The 26,164-nt window shown below is 40.0% G+C and overlaps 1 protein-coding gene across 1 annotated transcript; it reads left to right on the plus strand.

The window, feature by feature from the left end:
* Nucleotides 1–6,184: 6,184 nt before the first annotated feature.
* On the plus strand, nt 6,185–22,204 carry LOC100708739 (rho GDP-dissociation inhibitor 3). The gene is made up of 3 exons (XM_019358105.2): nt 6,185–6,849; nt 21,231–21,404; nt 22,023–22,204. Exons 1-3 carry the CDS (start codon nt 6,777–6,779, stop codon nt 22,202–22,204), a joined length of 429 nt encoding a protein of 142 aa, XP_019213650.2. The 5' UTR covers nt 6,185–6,776.
* Nucleotides 22,205–26,164: the final 3,960 nt, after the last annotated feature.

Consider the following 26,164-nt stretch of genomic DNA (forward strand, 5'->3'; position numbering starts at 1 on the left):
TTCACAGTCTCCAGATTTTTCCAGAGTGCAGCAGACTGATCTACTCATTACTTTGAAAGCATACCTCTGATTTGTCTGTGAAGGTTCTCAGTCATCCAGGTCATCGTAGTCAAAGGAGTTTGCAAAGAAAAGCGTCTGGACTTCTTTAAGTTGCTTGAAGACGTTTCACCTCTCATCCGAGAAGCTTCTTCAGTTCTAAGGTCAACTGGCCGAGAGTCCCAGATTTAAACCCAGTGGGAGTATCCCCCCAAGGAGGGACAAGGGACCCCCTGGTGATCCTCTAATCACATGCGCCAAGGTGGGAAAGCGGGTGTGGGACCTAATCAGCCAGGGTTTCGGGTGAGCCCATTGTGAAACCTGGCCCCACCTTGTCATGTGAATTCCTGAGGTCAGATGGCCCAGGATGTGAGTGGGCGTTAAGGCGTCTGGGGAGGGAACTCAAAACTGGATTATAGATGGCAGACAGTTGGTGTCGTAAACCACCGCCTCTGTTCAAAGATGGTCGCTCACAGTGGACATAGATGGCCTCTTTCACTCCTCTTTCAAACCATCTGTCCTCTCTGTCCAAAATGTGAACATTGGCATCCTCGAAAGAGTGACCTTTATCCTTAAGATGCAGATGGACTGCTGAGTCTTGTCCTGTGGAGGTGGCTCTTCTATGTTGTGCCATGCGCTTGTGAAGTGGCTGTTTGGTCTCGCCAATGTAGAGGTCTGGGCATTCCTCGCTGCACTGTACAGCATACACCACGTTGTTAAGTCTGTGTTTTGGAGTTTTGTCTTTCGGGTGAACCAGTTTGTGTCTGAGTGTGTTGCTGGGTCTGAAGTACACTGGGATGTCGTGCTTAGAGAAAACTCTCCTGAGTTTCTCTGATACACCGGCTACATAGGGGATGACAACATTGTTGCGTCTGTCTTTCTTATCCTCCCTCGCTGGTGTCTGATCTTCTTTTCTGTGCCTCTTTGCTGACTTTATGAACGCCCAGTTCGGATAACCGCATGTTTTCAGTGCTTCCTTTACATGTGTGTGTTCCTTCTTTTTCCCTTCAGGCTTAGAGGGAACATGTTCTGCCCGGTGGTGTAGGGTCCTAATTACTCCAAGTTTGTGTTCCAGAGGGTGATGGGAGTCAAAGAGGAGGTACTGGTCCGTGTGTGTGGGCTTCCGGTAAACTTCAATGTTGAGGTTGCCATTCTCTTCAATGTGCACAGCGCAGTCCAGGAAAGGCAAGCAGTTGTCCTTTGTGTCTTCCCTGGTGAACTTGATGTTTTTATCCACGGCGTTAATGTGCGCAGTGAAGGATTCCACTTCTTGTGTCTTGATTTTGACCCATACTACCCTCTTCTCCCATTGAGAGGTTACTATTATCATCACCTGACCAAAAAAACCTCTGAGAAGCTGGATTACCAGCCCTGATTACTTTCATACTTACTCAGTTACTACTTTAAAAACACCTTTGTGCTGATTCATAGATTCTTTCCTGTCACTTTCTTTTCCCTCCTGAAATTATTATTCAGAGAATTAACACTGGTGTTATTCACTCTCAGTCTGACTAAATCTGCTGGTTATGGATGAATGAGCCTCAAATGAGACAGGTTATTCTTTGCACGCTAAAAAGAAAGAGATAAATGCCCCCTCACCAATATACTGTCGGAAAACCATTTAGACACTGCTCATTCAGGCACCCCAAGAGTATAACGTACATAGTGTTTCTCTCTCTCTCTCTTTGCGTTAGTGTGAGAGAAAGATAGAGAGAGGCAGAAAGCAATTATTTCAGCTCATGTACCCGCAGCTTAATGGAATAACTTGCCAAATCAAAGCAGATTACGCTTGCGAATCCATGTGATATCAGTTCGTGAATTCAATTTGAGGTGTGTTACAGTGTGTGATAATTGCATTTTCTCATTTCTTTTAAATTACATTTGATTGTGATTTCATAAACAGCAAGAGGGATAACTAGGACTGTTTGCTGCAGGAAGAAACATACATCATTTATCTAGATCTGGGATGTCCAAACAGGAAATTAAAACTTAAGACACAACAGCTTCTGACAAATTTTACACCTGTTAGAAAGAGGAAAACATAAAATGAATCTCCAAACTTAAATTTGCAGGAAATGCTCGATCAAAGTGTAAAACGAGTGATTGTAGCTTTACAGAGGAATATGGTTTCTAGGCCTGGAGCTCTCACTAAATTTAATAACTTTAAAACATCATTTTATCAATCTCTTACATGGAGGAATTTTGTCCCACTCTTCTTAATTATACTTCAGTTCATTGAGGTTTGTAGATGTTTGTTTTTGCACAGCTCTCTTACACACTACAGCATGTCAGTCAGGCTCAGGTTTGGACTTTGACTGGGCCATTGCAGCGCGTTGATTCTTTTCCTTTTCAGACATTCTGTTGCTGATTCACTGATGGGCTTGGGATCATTGTCTTGTTGCATGACCCAGTTGGTGCCAGGCTTCAGCTGTCAGACAGGTATTGATATTGTACTGATACAAACTCAAATCGTCACACCTCCACCGCCGTGCTTGACAGTTGGTACAAGGTGTTTATGCTGATATGCCGTGTTTGTGTTTGTATTTTCTTCAAACATGATCAGCCATCTCCACTTTGGTCTTGTCTACTGAAAAAGGACATTTTTCCGTAAGTCTTGTGGTTTCTTCAGATCCAGTTGTGCTAACTTAAGCTGTGCTGCCATGTTCTTTTTAGATAGAAGAGGTTTTCTCCTGGCAAGCCCTCCCCAAACAAACCATACTTGTTCAGTCTGTTTCTTATTGTCCTGTCCTGAACTTTATCATTTAACATGCCAGGTGAGATCTGTAGAGTCTGAGATGCAGCTTTTGGAATTTTCTTTCTTTCTCTTTGTTTGAGTTTGAGTATTGCACAGTTTGACCTTGGGGTGGATTCGTTGGGATGTCCACTCCTGAGAGGATAATGCCCTTATGTTAACACACACCTGAATGGTTCAGACCAACAAACTGCCAAAACGTCTGTCTTTATAGAGGTCTCACATTTGCTGACTATCAAATAATCATGTGCATTTGATTAGCAGCTACTTATGATTTGAGAAATGGTGGCAGATGAAGAAGTAGCTTGAAATGGGTAAGAATTGGCCAATCACAGTTAGAGGTTGTCTCAATGCTATGTTGGATTTCTAGAATGGCACAGGGAAGTAGAAACATAAATACTGCAGTATTAACACATCTCCAGGACAAATTAGGAGACAAGATCACCCACCACACACTTCTTATTAAGAGGAGAACTATGAAAAACCTTTTTCATATGGCTATCTGAGGTTTTAGGTGGATTCTGATGATTCTTGGCTTTTTGTTTTCCCCGTTAATCATTTTATTTATTTGTTAAGATTATATATATTTATGCCATGAAGGTGTTATGAGTCATCTCACCTGTCAAGCAAAGAAGCAAATAGGATAATTCCAAATCCGTCAAACTATTTTTTCTAATCCATTCTGCATATATTAATGCTCGTCATTGTTTATCAGGTGAACCAATCTTGTGTGTATGAGAAGACAGTGGACTGGTTCACTTGATAGCTGAGTTATGTCATTATGTTGCGAAGATAAAAACAGCGCAGCTTCTTGTCAGCTGCCCGCTGAGTTTTCTGTCAGATTTTTCCTGTTTGAGGTGAAATACGGTTACGCTAAACCCTGGGGGGCCCTTCCACCGACACACTCTTTATGACCCCATTCATGGCTGGCGTGTTCGAGCACACATTTTATAGATACCACTCACCCCACTACTGCTGCTGATTTATTTTTCCATAAAGTGATATGAATATAATGAGTTTATGGAACAGCTTGCTTTAGGACAGAGGCTCACCGCAGACACTGACGGGGGCGATTGTGTGGGCGAGGCAATGGCATTAAATCAGATTTTACCGCTGTTAACCGTTTGAAAATGACGGATTTGCACAGACACGACGAACCTTAAGATGAAGTTTGATGGGATATTTTTCATGGAAGGAACAGCTTCAGTGATATGTGAACTTAGTCACAGATCCAGGGACTTGTCAAACATAGCCTGTTCGGGTGCATGCGTCTGGTTTTGTTCTAAAATCATATATAAAATAGAATTTTTTTTAATGGGAATTTATTGTGTTGTGGGTGTTTTGGATTTTTTTTTCCACTGACACTCTGTTGCTTGACTTTAAAGACTGGCTCTAATGGGAAAAATATGTAAGGGCTGGCTTACAGAATTTGACTGGAATTGTACAATACAGTTACATATATTTGGAGAATTGTCTAAATTTGAATCCCACAGCTTCTGTCTAAACAGTGTTTTTATTATTATATCATGCCCTCACCCCAGAATATAAGCTGTTGTCCCCTTACCAACCAGCCCACAGCCTGAGATCGTCAGGAAGGAAATAACTTGCAAGAGAAAGTCCAGCTTTCTGCATCAATAAACCCTTTCAAGTTATTGTTGAAGACTTATTTTATAAGAATGTGTTTGTAACATTTCTTTTTAAAAAATTTAAGGTGATTTTATTCTTAACTATTGATTTATTCCTGTTGCTGTTTACTTGGTTTGTTTCAATCAACAACTTCTCTCAAGCTGAAAAATTAACTGCAGTTCCTCTAAAGGCCACATGAGTATTGGCTCCCAGATACAGGAAGGCGTGCTTGTAGCTTCAGGTCTGAAAAATGAAGCCAATACAGAAGTGTCTTAAACCTGCATTCTATCTAAAGACCACCAGATGGCGATAGCTGTGTTTGCAAAAAGGCTTCCAGTCCTATAGAAGTCTATGTCAAAACAGCTTTCTAACTTGAGCCCTCTAAACACTTTCCTGATGAGTTTATGGGCTCAGTCATTAATTTTGGGTCAGTGAATTAAAAAGTTACATCTATTTTGTAAATTTTGGTCATACTATGTTTCAAATTGGACGGCAAACTGCAGTCTCAAAGTGCTTTCTCATTAGCAAACGAGTCAATCATGAGTCATAGTTAGGGGTGTGGTCACTTTGATCAACAGGTATTTCAAGAGTTGTAGCTAGTTGCTTTCTGCAAAGACCTCACACTCAGTAATTCGAGTTACTAAATCATGTTGGTGTTGTTGGCCTCTTCATAATCATTGTAATTGGCCTTCAGCTCATCCAAAAACTTTTCCTGAATTTTTTGCTGAGTGAAGTCCAGTGTCCTTTTGCTCTGTTATCACTAGCTAAGTGCTAGCAAGCAACCGCTGATAGCTAGTGCTAAGGTGGCCAAAAACACAAGCAATGATGCTTCAAAATGCCAAGTCCAGAAGTCAGTTGCTGAAGTCATGGTGGAAAAATCCATGTTTGATGTACCATCTTTGATTTTACTCAGTTTTATTCCAGATGCCAGCTTCTGTATTCATGCATGACCACATGCAAAACACTTTGTAATGCTGGGTTTTGATAAGCGCTATGCTAATAAACTTCATTTTTTATTATTACTGTCATTCCTGATGACATCAAACAACATCATGCAAACAGCTAGCAGACTCTGAGAGGGTGAGAGGCAGGGAAATAGAGAAGTTGCCTCCAGTAGTATGTTAGGTGACAGCTGGACAACCCCTGAATGACAAAATAAGAAGGCATGTGTGCGCAGACATGAGTGAAAAGGAGTGTGTCTGATTGTCAAGTGGGGGAAGCAAATCCTTTTGTATTCTCCAGCACCACAACCTCCCTCGTGGCATCAGAGGTATCTGAAGAAAAGATAGGGAGCCAAAACAGTGATATTAAATAAAAAAAGACTGAAAGACAAAGAATGAGAGTGACTGTCGTGATTGAAGCGTGCTGCTGACAGGGCGTGGTCACTTAAAGACAGAGGGAGATAAAGAACAAGATGAAACTGAAGGAAAGGGGAAGTGAGATAAATAGGGAAACAGAGAGAGAGTTGGCTTGACACTGTGATACAAAGGTGAAGGAGGAGAGAGCCGATGCCACGTGAGAATTCGTAAAAGTAATGAAAAATGAAGAGGGGAAATGAAAGCATGAGAGAGTTGGAGGGGGCGCGTGAGAAGGAGTGAGGTGTGGAAGAAAGGAAGGAGGGGATGCAAGGAAGAGCGGAGGAGGGAGGGGGAGAGTGTGTGTGTGGGGGGGTAAAGGATGAGCTCATTGCAGTCGCTGGGCTGATGGCATGAGGAGGGGAGGGAGGGATGCTGGAGGGGAGGGGTTCCATGCTTGTCTGCGAATCGATAGCCAGCGTCTGAGCACCGCACACACTCACACACTCACACACACACACACTAAACTGCAGACAGCTCTGCCGGCTGAGCCAGCGTCTGCCTACCGCTGTTCTTCCAGCATCCCTACTGCATCCAGAAACAGCTGACAGCATCCTCAGCCTTTAGATCGCTTTTTTTTCCCTTTTGTCACTAAACTCTAGTGTATGTAAGACAAGAAGTAGCGCAGAAAGCCGGCTGCTTCTCACGTCTGCTGCTTCCCTTCCCTCGACCTCCCTCCACCCTCTCGCTCTCTCTCTCTCCCTAGCTCACACACATCCTATCACATCCACACCCACACCCAAGGATACCTCCTTGCTTCCCTCTGCTGTTTCTCTCACGCCGGTCCTCTTTCTCTTTAACCCTCTACACCTGTAAATACGTATTTCTTGTTATTTCCTCAGAGGAAGAGATGCTCGCCTGACCTCTTTTCTTTCTACTCAAACACTTCTGTGGATTCTCTTCTTTTTAATCGATCCCTGCTCTGCCACTTTGTTGCTACCTGTGGAGGTCCTCTGGTTCTACTTCAGCCTGCCGTCTCACAGAGTAAAGCCCCGCAGAGAGGCACCATGCTGGGATTGGACGTGTGTGAGTTTGGGGGTCAGGTGCTGGAGCTGCTCTGGCTAACTATGTGCTACAGAGGTGAGGCGATGAAGAAGCGCACGCGAGCGTGTGTGTGTGTGTGTGTGTGTGTGTGTGTGTGTGTCTTTGTGTGTGTGAATTAATGTAACTTCAGTGACTGAAGTTAATGTTGCTGCTTATCAGTTATCGATTTGTGCTGAATTTTCATGATTTAGAGATAAAATCAAATTTGGGTGTGTGTGTTTGAGAGATGTTCATATGTGTATGTGTGTGTGTGAGTGTGTGTGCAATTTGTCTCCATCCTGCCGGGTGTGGACATTTTTATGTCTGACATGAAGCGCTGCCAAGACAAGCCAAAGGTGGCAGATCAATAGCTATTGATCACATCTTACAGTATCCTGCGTGTGTCTCTTTGTGTGCATGTGTGTGGCTTGTGTATGCATGCGCATGTCCTTATGTGCATCTGCATGCATGCTGCCAGCTTTTGAAATTTTTTTGAGAAAGTGTGTCTGTTCATTAATGGGAATGGTGAGGGAAAAAGGTGTGTGCGTCAGTGTGTGGGTGTGTGTGCATTTAGAAGGTGACACAGTGTATGCAGGAGTCATATTACATCACCAACGTTCTGCATTACTTTTAACAGCATCTTCTGCATTTGCAAAACTATAATAAATGCAAGATAAAACTGTGCGAGCGTGTCTGTTACACTGCAGTATTGTTGAACCCCGGTGCAGTACCAGATGGTGGTAAAGCGCTGGGGTTTCCCTTCACACAGGTGTGTGTATAAGAGTGTGTTTTGGGAGGTTTAGAAAAGAAAAACGAGCATGATTTAAGGACAGAGCCACAGAAGCGGTGAGAGTGAGGTCTCTTAAGTGGAGCGGTAATGTGCTTCAGAGCCAAGAAAGGCACAGATAATCTATTCTATTAACTGTATGAATTTCAAACAGCAGTTTGACATGATCGCGCCGCTCCAGGTGTGCAGCAGTGTTACAGCTCTCAGCCTGTTTCTCCTGCAGATTGAATACTCAGTGCTTCAGTTTCTGGTGGCCTAAAGTTCTGAAAACTGAAGACAGTTTTACTCTTTTAATCTACCTTTAATTTGGATTTTCAGAGTAAAATTACTCGCTCATGCTTCCATGCCTTCATTTAGTGCAGTCATCATATCGTGTCCAATATCCTACCAACACGATTGCCTAAACATGCTACATTTACTAGTTCCTTACAATCAAAATCTGACTGTGGCAATCTTTGCATCATTTTTTGTTGCAAGAGCAAAATGCAAAAAATCTGCACATCCTCTGTACATTTTTTTCCCTGTGGATATGACACATCAAATCTCGTCATTTGGCCAGGACAGAATTTTGAGGACGTGTAGGAGAATTTGATAGGAACGTGGGAGGTGACTGAGTTGGAAGATAAACGGCAGATGAAGGAGCAAAATGATAAAGCGAGGGTGAATGGGGAGGCATATCAGTGGAGTTTGTGGTGGAAAGAGAGCGAAGAAACATAAGAGGGCAAAGAGGGAAGGTGGAAATGGTTAGAGCAGGTGAGGAAGAAACTGGGCAGAAGGAAGAGGGGGATTTATTGTATTGGAAAAAAAAATAAACATCACCAGAAAACAAAGAAAGCAGAGGGATACCTCGAGATTGACGTGTTCTGTCAGCAGCTGTTACCAGGAAAGAAAAGGGAGCAGCTCGGGATATTTTACAAAGCGTGTTGTGTGTATGTGTGGGAAATACAGAGAGAGACACTGGATGAGTGGGTGAGGCCCAAGTGGCTGAACGCTTTTCATGAGCTGTCAATCAGCAAACATTGTCTCACACAGCGAGCAGCAGGCCTTGAAAATGCCTCATGGAAATCTCTTTTCTTTTCTAGTTCCTCTGCATTTTATAACCCACACGATTCCCCTGCTTGCTTCCCCGTCTTTTCTCGCTTATACTGTCATTTTTTCCTTTTTTTCCATCTGAATAGGGCTGATGCTCCATACCTGCCTCTGTCTTCCTTCACGTCTGCCCTTTTTTTCATCCAAATATTCTTTATTCTCTCTTTAGATTCAACAACATAACTTCCGCGTTTCCCTCCCTAATCCTTCTCCTGTCTTGCCGTCTCTTGCTCACTTCCACCACTCAGGTCTACATGCACACACGCTGTCAGCTGCCAGATAAGAGATCTAAGAAAGCCACTGTATCTGTTTACGTTCATCATCCCGCCTCCTTTTTTTTGTCCTATTAGTGATAAATGAGGTTTTTATGGGTGAACAGACACATACGAGGGCAATCAAGTCAGTCAATTAGACAACCTGCTGTCTCATCAAGGCTGACAGAGCAGCTGTGGACATATTACTGCGCCTGGGTGTGTGTGTGTGTGCCAAACATTAACAAAAGTGGATGATGATTAAAGGGTGCAGGTTCATTTTCCCAGTCTGCTCATATGACTAAATTTGCGAAAGCCAGTGGATAATCAAGCATAATGATACATTATCTTGCAAGGTAAAGATGCCATGGCTGTGTTAGCAGTAATACGAGTTGGATTGGGAAGACAGACGCCCTCTCTGCTTTTAAGATTAGGCTTCAAACTTTCCTTTTTGATAGAGCATGTAGTTAGAGCTGGATCAGGTGACCCTGAATCTTCCATTAGTTATGTTGCTATAGCTTCAGGCAGCTACTCGACTTGCTATGATGCACTGAACAGTTCTTCTGTGGTCCATATGTGTCCATATGCCACAACTACATATTTAACATTTGCCATATTTAACACAACGTTAACGTTTGTCTTTTCCCTTTTCTTTTCTCTTCTCTTTCATTCTCACTCTCTTCATCCCACAACTGGTCGCAGCAGATGGCTGCCCCTCCCAGAGCTGGTTCACAGAGACTTCTTCCTGTTAAAAGGGAGTTTTTCCTTCCCATTGTCGCCAAGTGCTTGCTCATAGGGGCCATCTGAATGTTGGGATTTCTCTCTTATATTGTAGGGTCTTCACCTTACAATATAAAATGCCTTGAGGCAATTGTTGCTGTGAATTGGTGCTATATAAATAAAACTGAACTGAACTGAAATAATAATCGTAACTCAACTACATTTATTATTGCAACATTAAATATATGGCAAACCTTAGTTTGCGGAGCTCAGCAGACTCTGTTTTTGTTGTTGCTGTATTGTTTTTGCCTTCTGCAGTCCTTCTGATGGTCAGCAGGGGGAGACTACAGAGGGAGCGCGTCAGTATGACATAAAGGGGCACCTGAATTTCAACTTTATCTATTAGAGCCATTTTGTTAAATTTCATTTTTGTTAAATTTATATGCAGTGAGTCAGGTTTTTTTGGCTGAACAGCACCATGGTGTTATGACCACAAGCGTCTTGGAACTGGAGGATGACATATTGACTTTACTTTCTGGCAAAAGCCAGCGCTGCTCTTTCTTGTTACTTTTTATTTACTTACTAAATTGAATGAGAATTGGATCACAGCCACTAGGGGGATATACTGCCTAATGTCAGAACAGATTGCATTAGTTGATTTCCGCATTTATGTTTGGGTTAATTTAGAAGGTATGGTGAAAATGACATTTTCAACTTTTCAGCCTCTTTTGGCCTGGCTCACATATAAGGAGGGATTTTCTTGATCCAGTTATCAGCCAATTTTGTCTCATAATAGAGGTTTCTTACTGATGCTGTCCTGCTTGAGATCTGGGTTTTGACAGAGTAAGCGGGTTTACTGCAAAACGTTTGATGGCTGCAGATGGCGATGATATGAAGAAACCCCACATTATGATTGCAGTCAATTTTGATTTAGTTTAGGAAAACAGATGTACAGTTTAGCATGCATGGTGTTCTTCTAATAATAATAGCATGCATTTTAGTTTTTGTCATGAGTAAAAGAGCATTTTCAGAGGTTAAAAGAGGTTAAGCACTTTGCAAACTGCAGGTGAAAAAGATATTGAATGATGTCTGCAGTATCGTTATGTTATTTCAAAGACGGACTGTCACTCGTGAATGTGCCAATATGACCAGCAGCTGGTGTCATTTATTTGTCATCTCAGCTTTTCATCAGCAGGGCAAAATGGGGACAGAGATTACAGTGATTTGCTGGTTAGCATGATTAAGTGTTACGAGTGTCTCCGGTGTTGACAGGATGTCTGCATCACCCCTCTGTAATCTTAGAGGTGACGGATCAAGTGCAGTCATTTGTGGCAGGAGAGACCACACTCTGCCAGCAGCTCCACAGATGGAAACAAACCCTCCCGAAATGCTTTTACAGCCTTTTTTCATTCATATTATAGCTGTTACTGGCTGTGCAGAGGCCTGTAAGCTTCCTTTTTATTTTCTGCTATGTGTGTCTTTTTGTATATAAGTCTGCGCGTGCATCCCAGAGGTCTCGTTATAGTATTAGAACAGAGCAGTGACAGAGCGTCTCAAAGGACTATAAAAAACACCCAGCAAATCAACACTGAGGGCACACACGCTCTGTCACAGACGTACAGCGAACACACACAAAGAAGAAGAAGTGTGTTTCTGACACAGTGAACAGTTATCTGGGTTGAGAGAGGAGGGGGCAGACAGGAAGCAATTATGCAAACAGACGCAGGAAAGTCATGGATGTGAAACTTTGATTACTCGCAATAAGGTTCCTTTTCCGTTTACAAGATAATGCTCCATTTGCGATATGTTATTTTAAATAAATATCAAAAGAAGATTTATTTTTTTAACCTTGATCTTCATCTCAGAGCCTCCATTGTGTAGATGAACGGCCCATTTGTCCACAATCCAATCCAGCCTGCAGCTTTTTAAGAATAGCTAAGCTAAAACTAAAAACTGGAAATATTTTATATTGCAGGCCATATACAGCCCACTTAGATCTTAAGTGGGTCAGACCAGTGAAACTCCCCCTTCTGTCAGTGTAAAGATGTTTTACTATGCATTTAATCTCTCACATATCTTTTTATAAGAAAAACCGTTTCAACAGTAAGTTTCAGTTTTTCTGCATGATAAAGAAATGCTGGTGTATTAGACGAAAGAAATCTGTTAGCACTGTAAGTAACAGATGTGTGGGTTTTTAAAAAAAATATTTTCTACTGAGGACTCACTATAAAAATGAGACATTTCTACTACATTATTCTACATAGTGAAAAACAGGAACTTTTCTCATGTTATTGTTTATTTACTATTTAGTTACTTTGGTGTAGTATGAATGGCCCTGAAGGAGGTTTTTATTGATAGGAAAAGTTATAAAACATATGAAAATGGAATTAAAAGTCCAAAATATTTGCTCTTCGTCACGTTTTCCAAAGCAGTCCAGTGTGATTGGTATCTTCAGCAGGCCAGTTCTGGGCCCCGGGCCATATATTTGACACCCTGCCTTAAACTTTCAGACTTTGTCTAAAAGTAATAAAACTGAACAATTTGCACTAAACGATATTTAGTTGATTTAATCCACAAAAAGAACTCCAACAAAGAACTTAAAGGACGTTTTTTTTTATTAAGTTATCAGGAAACCAACAGAATGAAGGAAGTTACTGCTCCATGAAATAGTCCGTGATCTCTGTTACAGGAGCTTTTAAATTATTTGACTGCTTGCTTTAGATGATGCTGAGTAGGGATATGATGTGATTTTGCACAGTCATTGGTCAATTTTGTTGTAGACTGTAGCTAATAAATGGAGGTTGCCACATCACCCATTATTAGTTTGGAAGCCCAGCGTTTGGCATCTTGGGGTCTTGAAACAAAATGTCAGAAACACAAAGTCACACACAGAGAAACCTCACGCTGTCATGTTAAATCAGCTGAGAAGTAATGTTTCTAATTGTTTATATTGCTATTAATTTATGCTGAACCTTTAAAAATTATCCAAAGTATGTCAACTATACTAGATTTAGTCATATGGTAGACATGCATCACCAAGGAACCAGTGAAAGAACAACTTTAATGCGTGCACTCATGTTTGTGACTCATGCCTCCATTAGTATACATTTCAGCTCTCATGTGTTCAGTCCTCTCTGTATCCTTCTTCCCCTGAAGCCCCCTCTCCTCCACCAAACAGATTGCAGTGTTGACTTTCACTAAACATGTTGGTTTAGCTGTAAACGCCGGCAGATGTGTCTTGTGATTCTACTTACATATGCAAGGCTTTAATACTTCCTTTAAACCAGGGGTCCCCAATCTCAGTCCACGAGGGCCGGTGTCCCTGCAGGTTTTAGATCTCACCCTGGGTCAACACACCTGAATCACATGATTAGCTCATTACCAGGCCTCTGGAGAACTTCAAGACATGTTGAGAAGGTAATTTATCCATTTAAATCAGCTGTGATGGATCAAGGACACATCTAAAACCTGCAGGGACACCGGCCCTCGTGGACTGAGATTGGGGACCCCTGCTTTAAACGCTACTAAACTTTGAGATTTGACTACTGGGTTTTTGCATTTTAAAAACTGAAATTTGCATTTATTTAAATAAAAAAGAAGAAAATAAATGATGACAGAGTGACTTAAGTATCAATTTCTGTTTCTCAGACTGTAGCTAGAGGCACCTAGAAATTTGCATGAATAATAAATACCTACTCTGTGGAATAGCAAAAAAGTTCATTTTAGGGGTGACGAGTATCTTTTGTTTCTTTGAAGCACTCTCTTCATCCTTTTTCTAAAAATCAAAACAAACTGAAAACATACATTATATACACCAAAATCTGTGATTTTAATATTTATTTTAAAGGGCTGGTTCTGACTTGTAGGGTTTAGCAGCGAGTATGTTCAGTGAAGCTGATGATAGTTTGGAAAGCAAGTGGGTTAATGATGCAGTTTTATGAGCATCAAAGAAAATCCACCAGTTAATATCACTTCACAGATGGGGGCTGAGACAGTTGGAGGACCATATGGACACACTCTGATTCACACAATATGGGAAGTTTATAGCTCTGCATGTTTAGATTTAATGAAGCTTCTGAATCACTTTTGGACAAAAACAGAGCTTTCCGTTCTGTAAGATTTTTATCTTTAGAAAACTGAAGTCGCCTAGACCTTTTAAATGTCTGCAACATAAGGTGCTGTATGTACAAAATGCTACAGACAACAATATCATGTTGAATATTCATGTTGGGAAAGTTTGCATCTATGTATTTTGCAGCAATGTCATCATAAGGAACCAGATTAACTGGGACAGATTTAATATAATCTATGTCAAAATTTAACCTGTTCAAACAGAGGAGATATTTTGCTAAGCTTGACAAGTTTCCATCACATGCTACAACTTCAAAAGGGATCCATGTTAAAACACTCAGGCTGTTTCACTGTGGACTATATCCTGCTTTTTAAAATAAATGGTAATTGATTCAGTTAGTGTGACAGGTCAGCAGTCTGGAGATCAAAGAGGAGCTCTCAGATGTCAGAGAGGAAACTGGTTTAAATAGCAGCTCAGAAACACGTTTGCCCCGCAGTGTGTGTTAATGTACGAGCACATACACACTCGTGTGCTGCATGTACTGCAGGGTTTCATATGTAAATACAGGTGGCTGAATCATTTATGAAGGCATGAACCATCCATATATTACATGCCACATGGTTTTAAATGTAACTATGCAAGTAAGAGAGATTTTTACTAACGATGTAAAATGATTTACTTAGGTATTGTATTAAAATAAAATAGTCTTCAACTAGAAAGTTTGCTTAGTCTCACTGAATTATTATAAAAATCATTGTTTGGGGGTCAGAAATGACTATATTTAGATTAAAGATGGACAGCTAAGTTAACTTACCTCAGCTAGTTAGCCAGTTGCATCTATGGTACAAACCGTATGCCAGTGGTGTTTGGCCAGGGCAAGCAAGGCAAGACATACTTGCCCAGTGAATTTAAAAATAGAAATCAATTAAAGTGTACTAAAGTGAAAGCAATCGCTCTCCTTGCATCTCAAAGGTTTGTGCCATAAATCTTCCTTTTTGCATTCATCCTTTAAATTATTGCCATCTTGTGGCACATGTAGCTATTGTCTCTGGTAACAGGCCTAACTCTGCTTGACTTGGAGACAACGAAATATGTCAGTTTTCTATTAACAATAACTGACGCGTGTCAAGCTGGGAGGACAGCTTTTTCTGGTTGAGCACATGCATTGTGAATAAATCTGTTATCTTTAGTGGGAGACTATTGAGAGACAGTAGTGCTAGATAAGCTGCTCCTGGTTCTGCTGAAAATAAAATCGGTCACAAGTAAAAATTTAAATGAAGAAAAACACATAACCATAATTTTTAATCTAGTCATACCACTGTTATATGCTAATAAGTAACTAGATCAAACTAGATCATTAAAAGATTAAAGGGTCTGTTAATTAACCACGCTAAGGTTCATTATTTGTTACATAATTGTATTTAAATACTCCTGTAGGCACAAACACAGCCGCGAGTTCTAGTTCAGTGAGTCAAATTAGCTTTAAATTAGAGGTGACACAGGTACCAGCTATAGCTTACAGTTTCAGTATCCACATGTCGGTCAAAAAGGCCGTGTCCCTAACAATGCATATCTTCAGGCCTTAGCACATTTTAAAAGGCAGTGTTATATAAAAAGAACCGAGGTAATTGAATCCAAACCCATTGGACTAGGCTGTGTGCTTGTTAAGTTCTTTTTTCCAAGGTTGGCCATCTTAACATGGGAGTTTGACTTCAGCCTGAAATAGACATTTAAGGAACTGCAGTTTTGAGAACTGCACTTCTGTGTTAGTGTTGGCGGCTGTTGCTACGCTAGTCTATAATGCTTCACAGTATATGCATATTTAATGTTAAAATCCAGGAAAAGCTCTTGGCAGTTTTGGGAAGTAAGAAATTGTACTAATTGATGTTGCCAGTTATATAAAAGTACGGCAGTTACTCTTGAGTTTGACCTTGTGAGTAGATTTTCTTACAGTGAAACGTGTAATGATTGAATTTTTAGTGACACATTTAGATAAAATATGTTGATGTGCCTAAAGTCACCTGTGGTGCTGTGTGGTAGCTGTTTCTAGCCTCATTACAAGCCAATAGGCCAACAGTGGCCTGTGTGTGTACACTTTATGTTGTTCTCGTCCCTGCGTGGGTTGTCTTTGCAGTTTAATTTTCTTGTCAATATAAACATGACCGGTTCTTTGTCAGTGTGTGTGTGTGTGTGTGTCAGACCTGTGATTGACTGGCCGTCTGTCCACTCATTCAGTGTCGGCTGGGATTGCCTCCAGCCCCCTGTGACACTGTTAAAAGGATAAGTGGGTACAGCAAATGGATGGCTTATTACTTACTCGCTTAATTAAACAACGATGACTAACTACAAATGAAAAAATCATGTGTCAAGTCAAGATCATTGCTTTTAGTGCTCCATAACTATTAACATTAGTGTGGTAAGTGATGATAGGGAATTAGCTGTCTAGCAATAACCTTACTTAACATGGGTTTAGGAAAAGAATAGAACCATTAAACATCTAGTTTAACAAACATATGTGCAGTATTAAAGCTGATTCATGATGCCTCTCTTGCTGTATATCTGGTCATATAAAACAGATGCACCTTAAGGATGATGTCACTGAAAGCAGAGTTGAAAGTGTTGCCATGGTAATAGGTGAAGGCAGCCGTGTTTGGCCCTGACTGGGTGGGGTGCTACTGTAAGTAACAGACACACATTCAAAGGACAGTGCACAGGTACAGCACGGTTTGTGTGCATCTCTGTGTTTTGTGTGTAAGCAAGTGTGTTTGTGTACTCCCCCGTATCATCCAATTACCTCGACACACAGCTCTGGGGTGATGTACACTGTGTCATCTCATTATGAACAGTAAAAACAGAACCAGAGGTTATTACACTGGGCTGTTACTGGGCACTAAATAGATGTGCGTGGCACAGTTTGTGTGTGTTTTCTCTTCTACATATAATTGGGGTCTAGAGGTATGCATTGTGCATCTGTGTCTGTAACAGTGTTATGTCTTTATGTAAGAAATTATCTTTCTTCTGTCTCGCTATGTTTGTGTGTGTGTGTGGCGGAAGTTAGAAAGAATGTGCTGCTAACTTCAATCATAAAATATAATAAAAAAAAAAGAGAGAGATTTTATTCCAGCATGTCCAATATGACTGATGGGCTGTGATGAAATATAAGCAGCACGAATATAAAGTTTGTCCATTAATGAGAAAATGTTTTATTGTCTTCAAAGCTACATTATTCTTTGTAAAGTGGTTACAAAGGATCAAGGATATCTGTATCAATCTCGAGGGGCAATTTATTTTTTTGTACAATCAGCAGAAATCACATAACCATCAAACAAAATGCAATAAAAAGGCAATGCAACATTAAGAACACAGTGATTCATTCAAAAGACAGATGTCAGCTCGGACGTATAGGTTTTTGAGTATATTTGTATATATTTGCACTTTGGGATATGTTATCTGCAGCCACACAGAGGCAACTTAAATCCTTTGATAAGGAGGGGCTTGTAGAGGTGGGACTAAACAGGCAGCCAGCAATATGATATTATCAGAATACTTCACTGACTATGCGATATGACTGCGATTGTAATTTAAACTATTTTCTTCAACTGCCAATATCTGAGTATCCAGTAAAAAAAGTGATGTCAGTTCAGTTATTTATTTGCTGCAAAATGAGATCAAACATACCAACACTGTCACTAAAACCTGCCATTAATGTTGCCATAAGATGAAGTCAGTTTGCTATCAGTCTGTCATTGAATGGGGTCAAGTCACCATTAAATGCAGCGTGTTTCTGATTATAGAGCAATTTACTGAAATAAATCATTGAAAATTATATAACGATTGCTCTCTACATGGACAGAAATTCACATTTAACTATTACATTTGTACCCAGCAACCTTCCTGCTCTACAGGAACATAACCAGATTATAACCAGCTGGCAGAAAACTGAGCCAATTCCCCTGAGATGTGCCCATTGACCAAGACTCATTCAGACTGATGGCAACAGGTTGGCAATCTGTCTGCATTTATAACTTAGACAGCAATTATGTGGAAACCTTCAACAATCTCTCTGAGAGTGACTGCAGTCAGTCCAAATCACACTGAAACTGTTTGCAAGGTTGCCTCTATCAGGCAACCTGTGCAATCACCTTATAATCAAAAGTAGTTGTTAGTGAGCAAAACACTCAATCTCTGGGCAACCCTTTAGTCACCGCACATTGCAATTAGTAGCAGAACATAAATAAATTCAGTGCACTCATCAGGCAGGCAGTGTCCTAACCTTGTACAGGCAAGGAAGGTCTTTCAGGGTCACATCTGCAAGTTTGCTCCACATTGTACGTAGCTTGAAGTCTGTTTTTGTTTTATTAGGTTCAGTGACTTGCGACCAAAGAGAATGTCTCATAAAAGTGCTGTTGACATGAAAACCACAAAGCTTATGATAAAAGTATATGCACTAGCAGGCTACAGCATCCACCTGAAGCTCAAAGTCCAGCTTGTTATCAGTTCAGACTCCACACATGTATCCTTTATCACCACAGGGGAGATGGTCATAGGCTTCTTCCTAAAATCCACGATCATCTCCATAGTTTTTGATAAGTCCAAGAAAGTCCACTTGCACTCCTTACTTAAGAATATGGTACCTGGCTTTGGCACTCATTAGTATAGAGCACAAACAAAATCATCAAAAGAACATGTTCTTGTGGTGATCCAGTGGAGGAAAGACTATTGGAGAAGATTGGATAAAATGCCATCAATCATCACACGCTATAACCAACATATCAAGTCAGGATCAATGATATGAATCCTCACAGGTCTCAAATACAAATATAAGCTGAAGAAAAATGAAATTAAAAAAGGGTGCAAAGGTTTTTGCACCCTCTAAATGTGCCAGTTCATATTTAGTAGAGTGCCCAGTACGTCATGAAAATCCTGCCTGACCTATAGGCAAGCTGGAACACATCCAGATTTGTATGCACTGATTTCATTATAGGAGATGTAAGAACTACAGGCTTGTAGTCATCAATGACTGACTACAGGCTCGTAATGCCATCAGGGCTTTTCTTGCCCTTCTCATCCCAGAAAAGTTTCACAACCTGCACACTGCTTTGCCTGGGAGCTACATGAAATCAGTTCATCGGTGCCCACTCTGATGATTCACCTGCATTAAAAAGAGTGAAAAAGGGTGTAAAGTGCTTTAAAAACTTTTAAGTTCTGATCTTTTTATCACATTCACTAATCTAAAGTTTATACATAAATGTTTATACATAAATGAGCTCAGTGACTTTGTGGTTCCTCTGAAAGTTCTGGGTTTAGTAACTAGTAGCTCGATATAATAGTTGTAATAGGCAAGTTGCCTTCAAAGCTGGAGCCTGATTGGGATAATTTTAAAATTTTAAAATTAAACTGAAACAGTTTTAAAATGTTGTTTTGTAATTTTGTGTTTTAATGTGTCCATTTATTATATAGATTTTGTATATTGTTGTTTTCCTTGTGTTATAAATATCTAACTAGTGACAGGCACTGCAATCTGGCTTAGGCAGTGAATGCTGTGGGGTGTTGCCTGGTTCATATAACACACTTGTCCCTATGGAAAAATAAACTTAAATAATTAATTGATATCTAATATACAAAATTCTACAACCTGTTTTAGACGTTTTGTACATCCCTGTAAATATGAGCCAGTGCTGACAAGCTTTCATGTATGTGGCATTATCTGGTCACATCCTTTCATTTATATAACTATTCCGGCCTGCAAGCATCGCTCTCTGGAGGTGCACATGAGATGGAGATGCTGAAATGAAATTTTGGCTTGCAGAACACATTATCGAACGTCTGTAAATTTCAGTATTGAATCAAAATCCCTGATGAAATCAAACTCCGGATGGCTGCAGCCAGCAGACTTATGTGGAGTAAAAAGCATCATATAGCTGACACGAAGCAATCCTGCCTGTGCTGCCTGAGAAATATAACAGAAATAGTTACTGCAGATGAACGTTGCTGACAGGGTTGTTCTCTTTACTTGCAATTAGATGACTGTCAGGCAGACAGTTATAACTGGCTTCTTGATAGTATACAGGTGCTTGTCAAACCTAAGGTATTTGTAGGATGGTAATTAAGGGCTGAGTACCTTTCACACTTGATAATGTCTGATAATGTCAGTGATGTTGATGCCATTGTCACAGTGTTTGCATACAACAGTAATAAACAGTTATCTTAGACTAGTATTGCTTACTGTATACTTAGGTTTTAGGCATATTATCTCATATATGGTTAACATGTTTGGCGTAATTAGCATGCTAATAAGAAATTTTAGTGCCGCTAGTGTAAAAATGTTAACCACACATATTTCTGATAACAGCTTATCAGACTCCCTGTAGAACATGTCAGTGAATAAACATTTCTTCATCATCATGTGCTGTGGGTTAAACTTTGTAAAAGTTGAAAGGAGGCATGCTAACACTAGCTAACATTTGGCTACCAGGTTATCAAATACAATACACCCTTCAGCTTTTATTTATTTTGTACTTGACCAGGCGTTTCTTCAGATTAGATGGGTTGCCATGGAAACATTGCGTTTACACTACAAATGTTTCAGAAGTGCTCATCTGTGTCAAGTTTGAAAATCGTAATCACAACTGAGATTGCCTTTAGCTCGCTACCGCTGCCATTGCCCTGTTTGTTTGTTGCTATTCAGTATGTGCATAGCATGTAAACAGTATGCTCTACAATATGAGACAAATAAAAGGCTATATGTAAGCTTGTTTCTGCAACTGAAAGAAGGAAAAACATTTTTTGCCATCCACAAGTAAAAATTTCAACTTACTAATGTAAACTTCTGGGAAAATAACTTGAAATTAACAAAATAATTTTAACCTCCTAAGACCTGAACTCTTTCATGGCATGCATTTTTAATTTCTCTTTGCTATTTGGGATGATTTGGACGTGATGAATGTAAAAACAAAGAATTACCTGATTTTTTTTTTTTTTTACCTGATTTTTGTTTCTGAGAAAAATGAGATATAAGAGGACACTGGCTTCGATAGAATTTCAATAGAACAGTGGCAGTATAATGTCCTCGTAAGTGGTCGTAACCCAAAATGTGATGTCCACATGTGGACGCCAGGTCATAGGAGGTTAAAAGTCATTAACTCAAAATTGTGAGCTAATAAGTTGAAATTTTAACATGGCAAAGGGGTTTTTTTAGTAGCAGAAACAAGCTTCCAAAATAAATGGATGAAATACTCAGCTAGAAAATATATAGCAACTAGTTTATGCTAATCCTGTAGTGCAGATGCAAGTAAACACATCTAAACATTAATAGTCTAAAGGTGTGAAGTGTAACAATATTCACTTTTTAAAAACACATTTTCAGTGTTAATGATTTAAATATGAAAAAAATAACATGATGATGATGGCGAGTAAGTGGGGGTGGAAATGTACATGATATAAACACTGGCCCCACCAAGCCTGCAAACTGCAGGAAAATGTGCATCTGTAATATGATATTCTTTCTTCTTCCTCAAAGGTCTGATTGCTGAAAAGAATGACTTGCCCATTGAGGAGGAAGAGGATGAGCGAAATCTCAACTACAACCCTCCAGCTCAGAAGTCCCTGCAGGAGATTCAAGAGCTGGACAAGGATGATGAAAGTCTGGTGAAGTACAAGCAGACCCTGCTGGGGCCAGAAGCAATGATGGCAGGTTGGTGTGTGTTTATTCTTTGGCTGTGGGAGAGGCAGATTCATGATTCACGCTGGTGCCCAGTCTTACTGCAGCTTTTATACTTTAATACTATCCACTTACAACAACAATTTGTGATGCACAAACCTGCACATACACACACACACTTCCTACGGACCTGCTTGTCTCAGCATCTCTAACCCAGCAGCCAGTGTTATGGCAGCTGATATCAGTACAGCTTTGACTCCCTCACTGCTGTAACTCAGCACCACCTCATCTACAGCTAGTAGCATTGAATTCTGTAAGAAAGGCTATAATGAGACAATGGAAAAGCAGCAAAGAGGGGAGATGACTTTATCGTCAGCTTCTATTCGTATGCTGAATACCAAAACTATCTCTAAATACCAGCTTGGGACAAGACGTTTTTCCAGTGCTTCTAAATGTTAGATACTATATTTTAAGATGCTTTTTGATATACAGGCATTAGTGCAATGGGCAGCCTCTGATTACAGATCGAATAAGTGATATCTAATGTGGCCAGCTCAGTCAATCAGGAAAAAAAAGAAAGATGAAAACTGAACAAACAAAAGCCAAGCAGGTACTTGAATTCTGCAATAATGGACTGTTTCCCCTCTTCAGACGCCTCTGGTCCTAATGTCAAGGTGACCAGATTGACCCTGCTGTGCGATGACGCTCCTGAACCAATTACTATGGACCTGACAGGTACACAGTGCCTCTGTTTCGTCACTTCTTCACCAAACTACTTTTTCTCTCTAACCTTGTCCAGCTGTGGATACAATATGGTGTTGCTGTTCACTTAAACAGTTTAATGCTTTGCCCTGAAGCAAGGCATCCCATCCCACAGTGCTGCATTTTATGTGCAGTAAGACTGCAGTGGGTGTGCCAGTGCTTGAGAAAGGGGAGACAGCTAGATGTTTGCTTAGTGGACATACTCTTTTTTTTCTCCCTGTGGCAAACTAGGGACAGAGACTGATCTTTCTCATATTTAATTACAGTGTGTGCATGTGTTGAATGGTAATTGTAAGTGTATGTCACTTCCTATAAGGGACATCTGTGTGTGTGTGTGTGTGTGTGTGTGTGTGTGTGTGGTGTGTGTGTGTGTGTGTGCGTGTGTGTGTGTGTGTGTATTCACAAGTCTGATATGCATGCGCTAGTATTTAAGTGCATGCCGGTTTGCTTCCCCACCCTGATGTGAGGATTTCCCTGCCTGTTACAATCACAGTCACTCATACATGCACATTCACACACAGCTAATAAGAAAGGTCACCTGGTTGCTAGGCAATGCTGACTTTGTACTGTGCAGCTTCCACTAATACAATGCAGAGCGATGAAAAGCATCTAGGAGCGCTTGTTTCAGAGTAAAAGCTCTGCTGGACTGTATGGAGCTAGAAAAGCATGCTATGTTTCCACATCTAAAGTTTTCAAACTGAAAATCATTGGAGCAATCTTGGGCTAAGCTTGGGTGCTGCCCATTAAAAGAAACACTGCATTACAAAGTGGCATAGATTTTAAAAGGACACGGCATTGATTATGTACAAGATGTTCAGATAGACTCAGCTATCCAATGACTACAGTTGTATAATGTCTACGGTGGCCTTGCAGGAGCTGAATGAAGTGTGGGACAATAGCTAAGGTGATGTCATAGTGAGTCATGAGTTTATTTCAGCGTGGGCTGTGGAAACCTTTATGACAAACTGCAGGTGTGGAATATGTATGAGTTTGTCAGGGAAACAGGCTTTAATGAGTGATAATAACGTGAATTATGGAAAATGCAGGATACGGTGTTTACCAGGTCATAATTCCTGTACTTCCCATAGAAGTGGAATTCAAACCTCTGGAAATATCTGGAGAACCATTTCAATACAAGTGAAGACTCAGGGAGTAACAGGTTTAGTTTCTAAAAATGATTTAATTCAAGCACTGCTCTGAAAGCTTTTGTTACAATAACCTTTTTGCTCATCATCATAGCAAGCAGACAAAAAATAAACCTTAATAACTGATAATGGAGGCCTTGCTTTATTCATTCCATCTCAAATCCGTCAATTTCGAGAAATTTTATGCTTAAACGTTTGCAGATTTGCATAAAAATGTTCATGATGCAAAGATTGAACATAAATAATGAGTGCTGTGAAATTTGTAGCTTTATATATCAAATACTTTTAAAGTTATATTTATTTTGAAAATGGTCCAAAGACCCCCTTTCATTTTTTTTAATTTTTTTTATTTTGCTGTGGCAATGTTTGAACATGTTGCAGTCTTCTGTCCTGTCTTCCTTCTCTCACCCCAAACAGTCTCAGATGGCCCGCCCCTCCCTGAGCCTGGTTCTGCTCAAGGTTTCTTCCTGTTAAACGGGAGTTTTTCTTCCCACTGTCACCAAAGTGCTTGCTCATAGGGGCCATATGATTGTTGGGTTCTTCTCTGTATGTATTATTGTAGGGTCAACCTTACAATATAAAGTGCCTTGAGGCGACTCTTGTTTTGATTTGGCGCTGTATAAACAAACTGAATCGAATGATTACCTTAAAACATCTTCAGTGATCTTTCTTACCATCAAAATGAATCAGGATCTGTAATTTGGGACAAATACATCAAAAAATGTCTGATAACTGGATAGTTAATAATATATTATTATAATATAGTCCAGCACTCCTGCAAAGTCCAATATTTGTGCACACACTAATAAAAAATTCACTCAATGACAATCATTCGGAATAATGCTTATTTTCAGTTTCCAGCACTGTAAAATAAACCACATGGAATATTTTTCAAGATCAAAGTCACAACAATGGAAAAAATGAATTTTCATTCAACTTCCACGCTGGATTGAGTAAATATGACAAACTGTACTACAAAAACAAAATTTCAGTTCATAATGTAATAAACAGAAGTAACATCCAGAAACTACAGAATGTTTATAAAGTGTTAAATGTAGGTGTATTTTTTCATTTTGTAGACATGACGTCATGTATGTAGGTCATTTTATCTCCATCTGTGTAAACTTTGTACAAACATTGGATGATTGCTGTGGAATTTTAGCATTATGTAACCTTTTCTTTATCTTTGTGACTAAGAATTTCATGGTAAAATTTCATTTTTCCACATGCTTTTGTTATTGTGAAATGTAACTATATAACAGAAATGAGTTCAAATATGGCATTTGAGTGCAAACTGCTGGATTTAAAAAATTTTGAACTATCCAACACTTCAACATTTTTAATGTACCGAATGACTTATTCCAATTCATTTTGATAGTAAGGAGGACCAGTGGAGATATCAGTATTTAATCTTTGACATATTATTTCATGTTTTGAACTAAAAGAATAAGAGAGATTGGCGAAAGCAGGAATCTACAGAGTAGCTGCAGCAATAATACACTATAAGTCATGCTGGTATCATGTTGCAGTCAGAAAACTAAAACCACTTCAGTGGATGCATTAGAGATCCATTTTGCACTCTAGGCCTGTGTTTGTATACGCGTGCGTGCCTGTGTGTGTGTGTGTGTGTGTGTGTGTGTGTGTGTGGTGTGTGTGTGTGTGTGTGTGCGTGTGTATTGATGTTACAGAAGTGGAGGGGGTTGGAAAAAATATAAGGTGATATTGCACAATAGTAGAGTTTACTGACTGACAGTGTGTGGGGAGAAAAGAAAGCAGACACTCAGCCTGACTGCACGCTTGACTGGTCATCCCATCAGGGACCTTTCACTTTTGGTAAGGTTCTTGGGTCCACATCCTAACCTTAACATCTGAAATCATAGCCGTCCCCTCATTCACCCAGAGGGTGCGAATCTCTCTCGTATATCAAAGTACCCCAGTCTCTGTCACAACAACAAGGTGGGTGGAAAGCAGACTTTGCTCTGTGGTCCAGTTACAGTATGTAATATATTATTCTATTCTAGCAGGATTGTTTACAGTCATGTGAAACTCATTTTCATCTTTTCAAAATCCTGTAGGAGAATTTCTGGCCATCAGTTCATGTCCTGAAGCTCAGGTGGACTTGAGTTATGCAGCAGGACAAACACAAAAGCCAGTCCACCTCTGAATGGCTCAAAAAACCCAAAACTAAATGAATGTCCTTGAGCGTCCAGTCAGCGTTAGGATTTTAATCTGACTGAGATGCTTTGGCATGACCTTCATGTTCAAAAACCCTCCAATGTGTCTTTATTAAACAATTCTGCAAAGAAGAGTGGGCCAAAATTCCTAACCCTTCCTCCACAGTGATTTGAAAGACTCATTGGCTTGTATCACAAACACTTGATTACAGTTCTCCTGTTAGGGTGGCAAAACCAGTTATTAGGTTAGGGGGCAATCGCTTTATCACACAGGGCTCTGTAGGTTTGGATAAAATTTTCCTTCAATAAATGAATCCATTATTTAAAAACTGCATTTTGCATTGACGCTGGTTATCTTTGTGTGACGATCTGAAACATGTATATGTGACAAAAATGCAAAAAGTAAAAAATCAGGAAGGGGAAGGGCTTTAGGTAATACTGACCTGTGTATTGAAGGTGATGTCACATTGATCTTGTTTAATCACAACTAAATAAAAGGAATAAAATAAATAAAAGAACATGAATTGAAAACCACGTTCTTGCTCACATGCACTTATTTGATGTTCTTCTTTTGAAAAACCATTTTCTACTTTAAATATTATCTTGCCAGTCATCAACATCTCTTTACTATTGCCATCCATTTCAGTTTTACTTGAATGACACCTTTTTGTTTTTATTTTGTCATTTCTATTTAGATCAGTGAGCCTGGATG

The sequence above is a fragment of the Oreochromis niloticus genome, linkage group LG4, assembly GCF_001858045.2.
Source record: "Oreochromis niloticus isolate F11D_XX linkage group LG4, O_niloticus_UMD_NMBU, whole genome shotgun sequence".
Taxonomy (NCBI): domain Eukaryota; kingdom Metazoa; phylum Chordata; class Actinopteri; order Cichliformes; family Cichlidae; genus Oreochromis; species Oreochromis niloticus.

Excerpts from the sequence above, each read along its gene's own strand:
- LOC100708739 (XM_019358105.2), top strand. The coding sequence starts at position 6,777 with ATGCTGGGATTGGACGTGTGTGAGTTTGGGGGTCAGGTGCTGGAGCTG. Across the intron at positions 6,850-21,230 it reads GCTAACTATGTGCTACAGAG|GTCTGATTGCTGAAAAGAAT; the intron begins GTGAGGCGATGA and ends TCTTCCTCAAAG. Across the intron at positions 21,405-22,022 it reads GCCAGAAGCAATGATGGCAG|ACGCCTCTGGTCCTAATGTC; the intron begins GTTGGTGTGTGT and ends TCCCCTCTTCAG.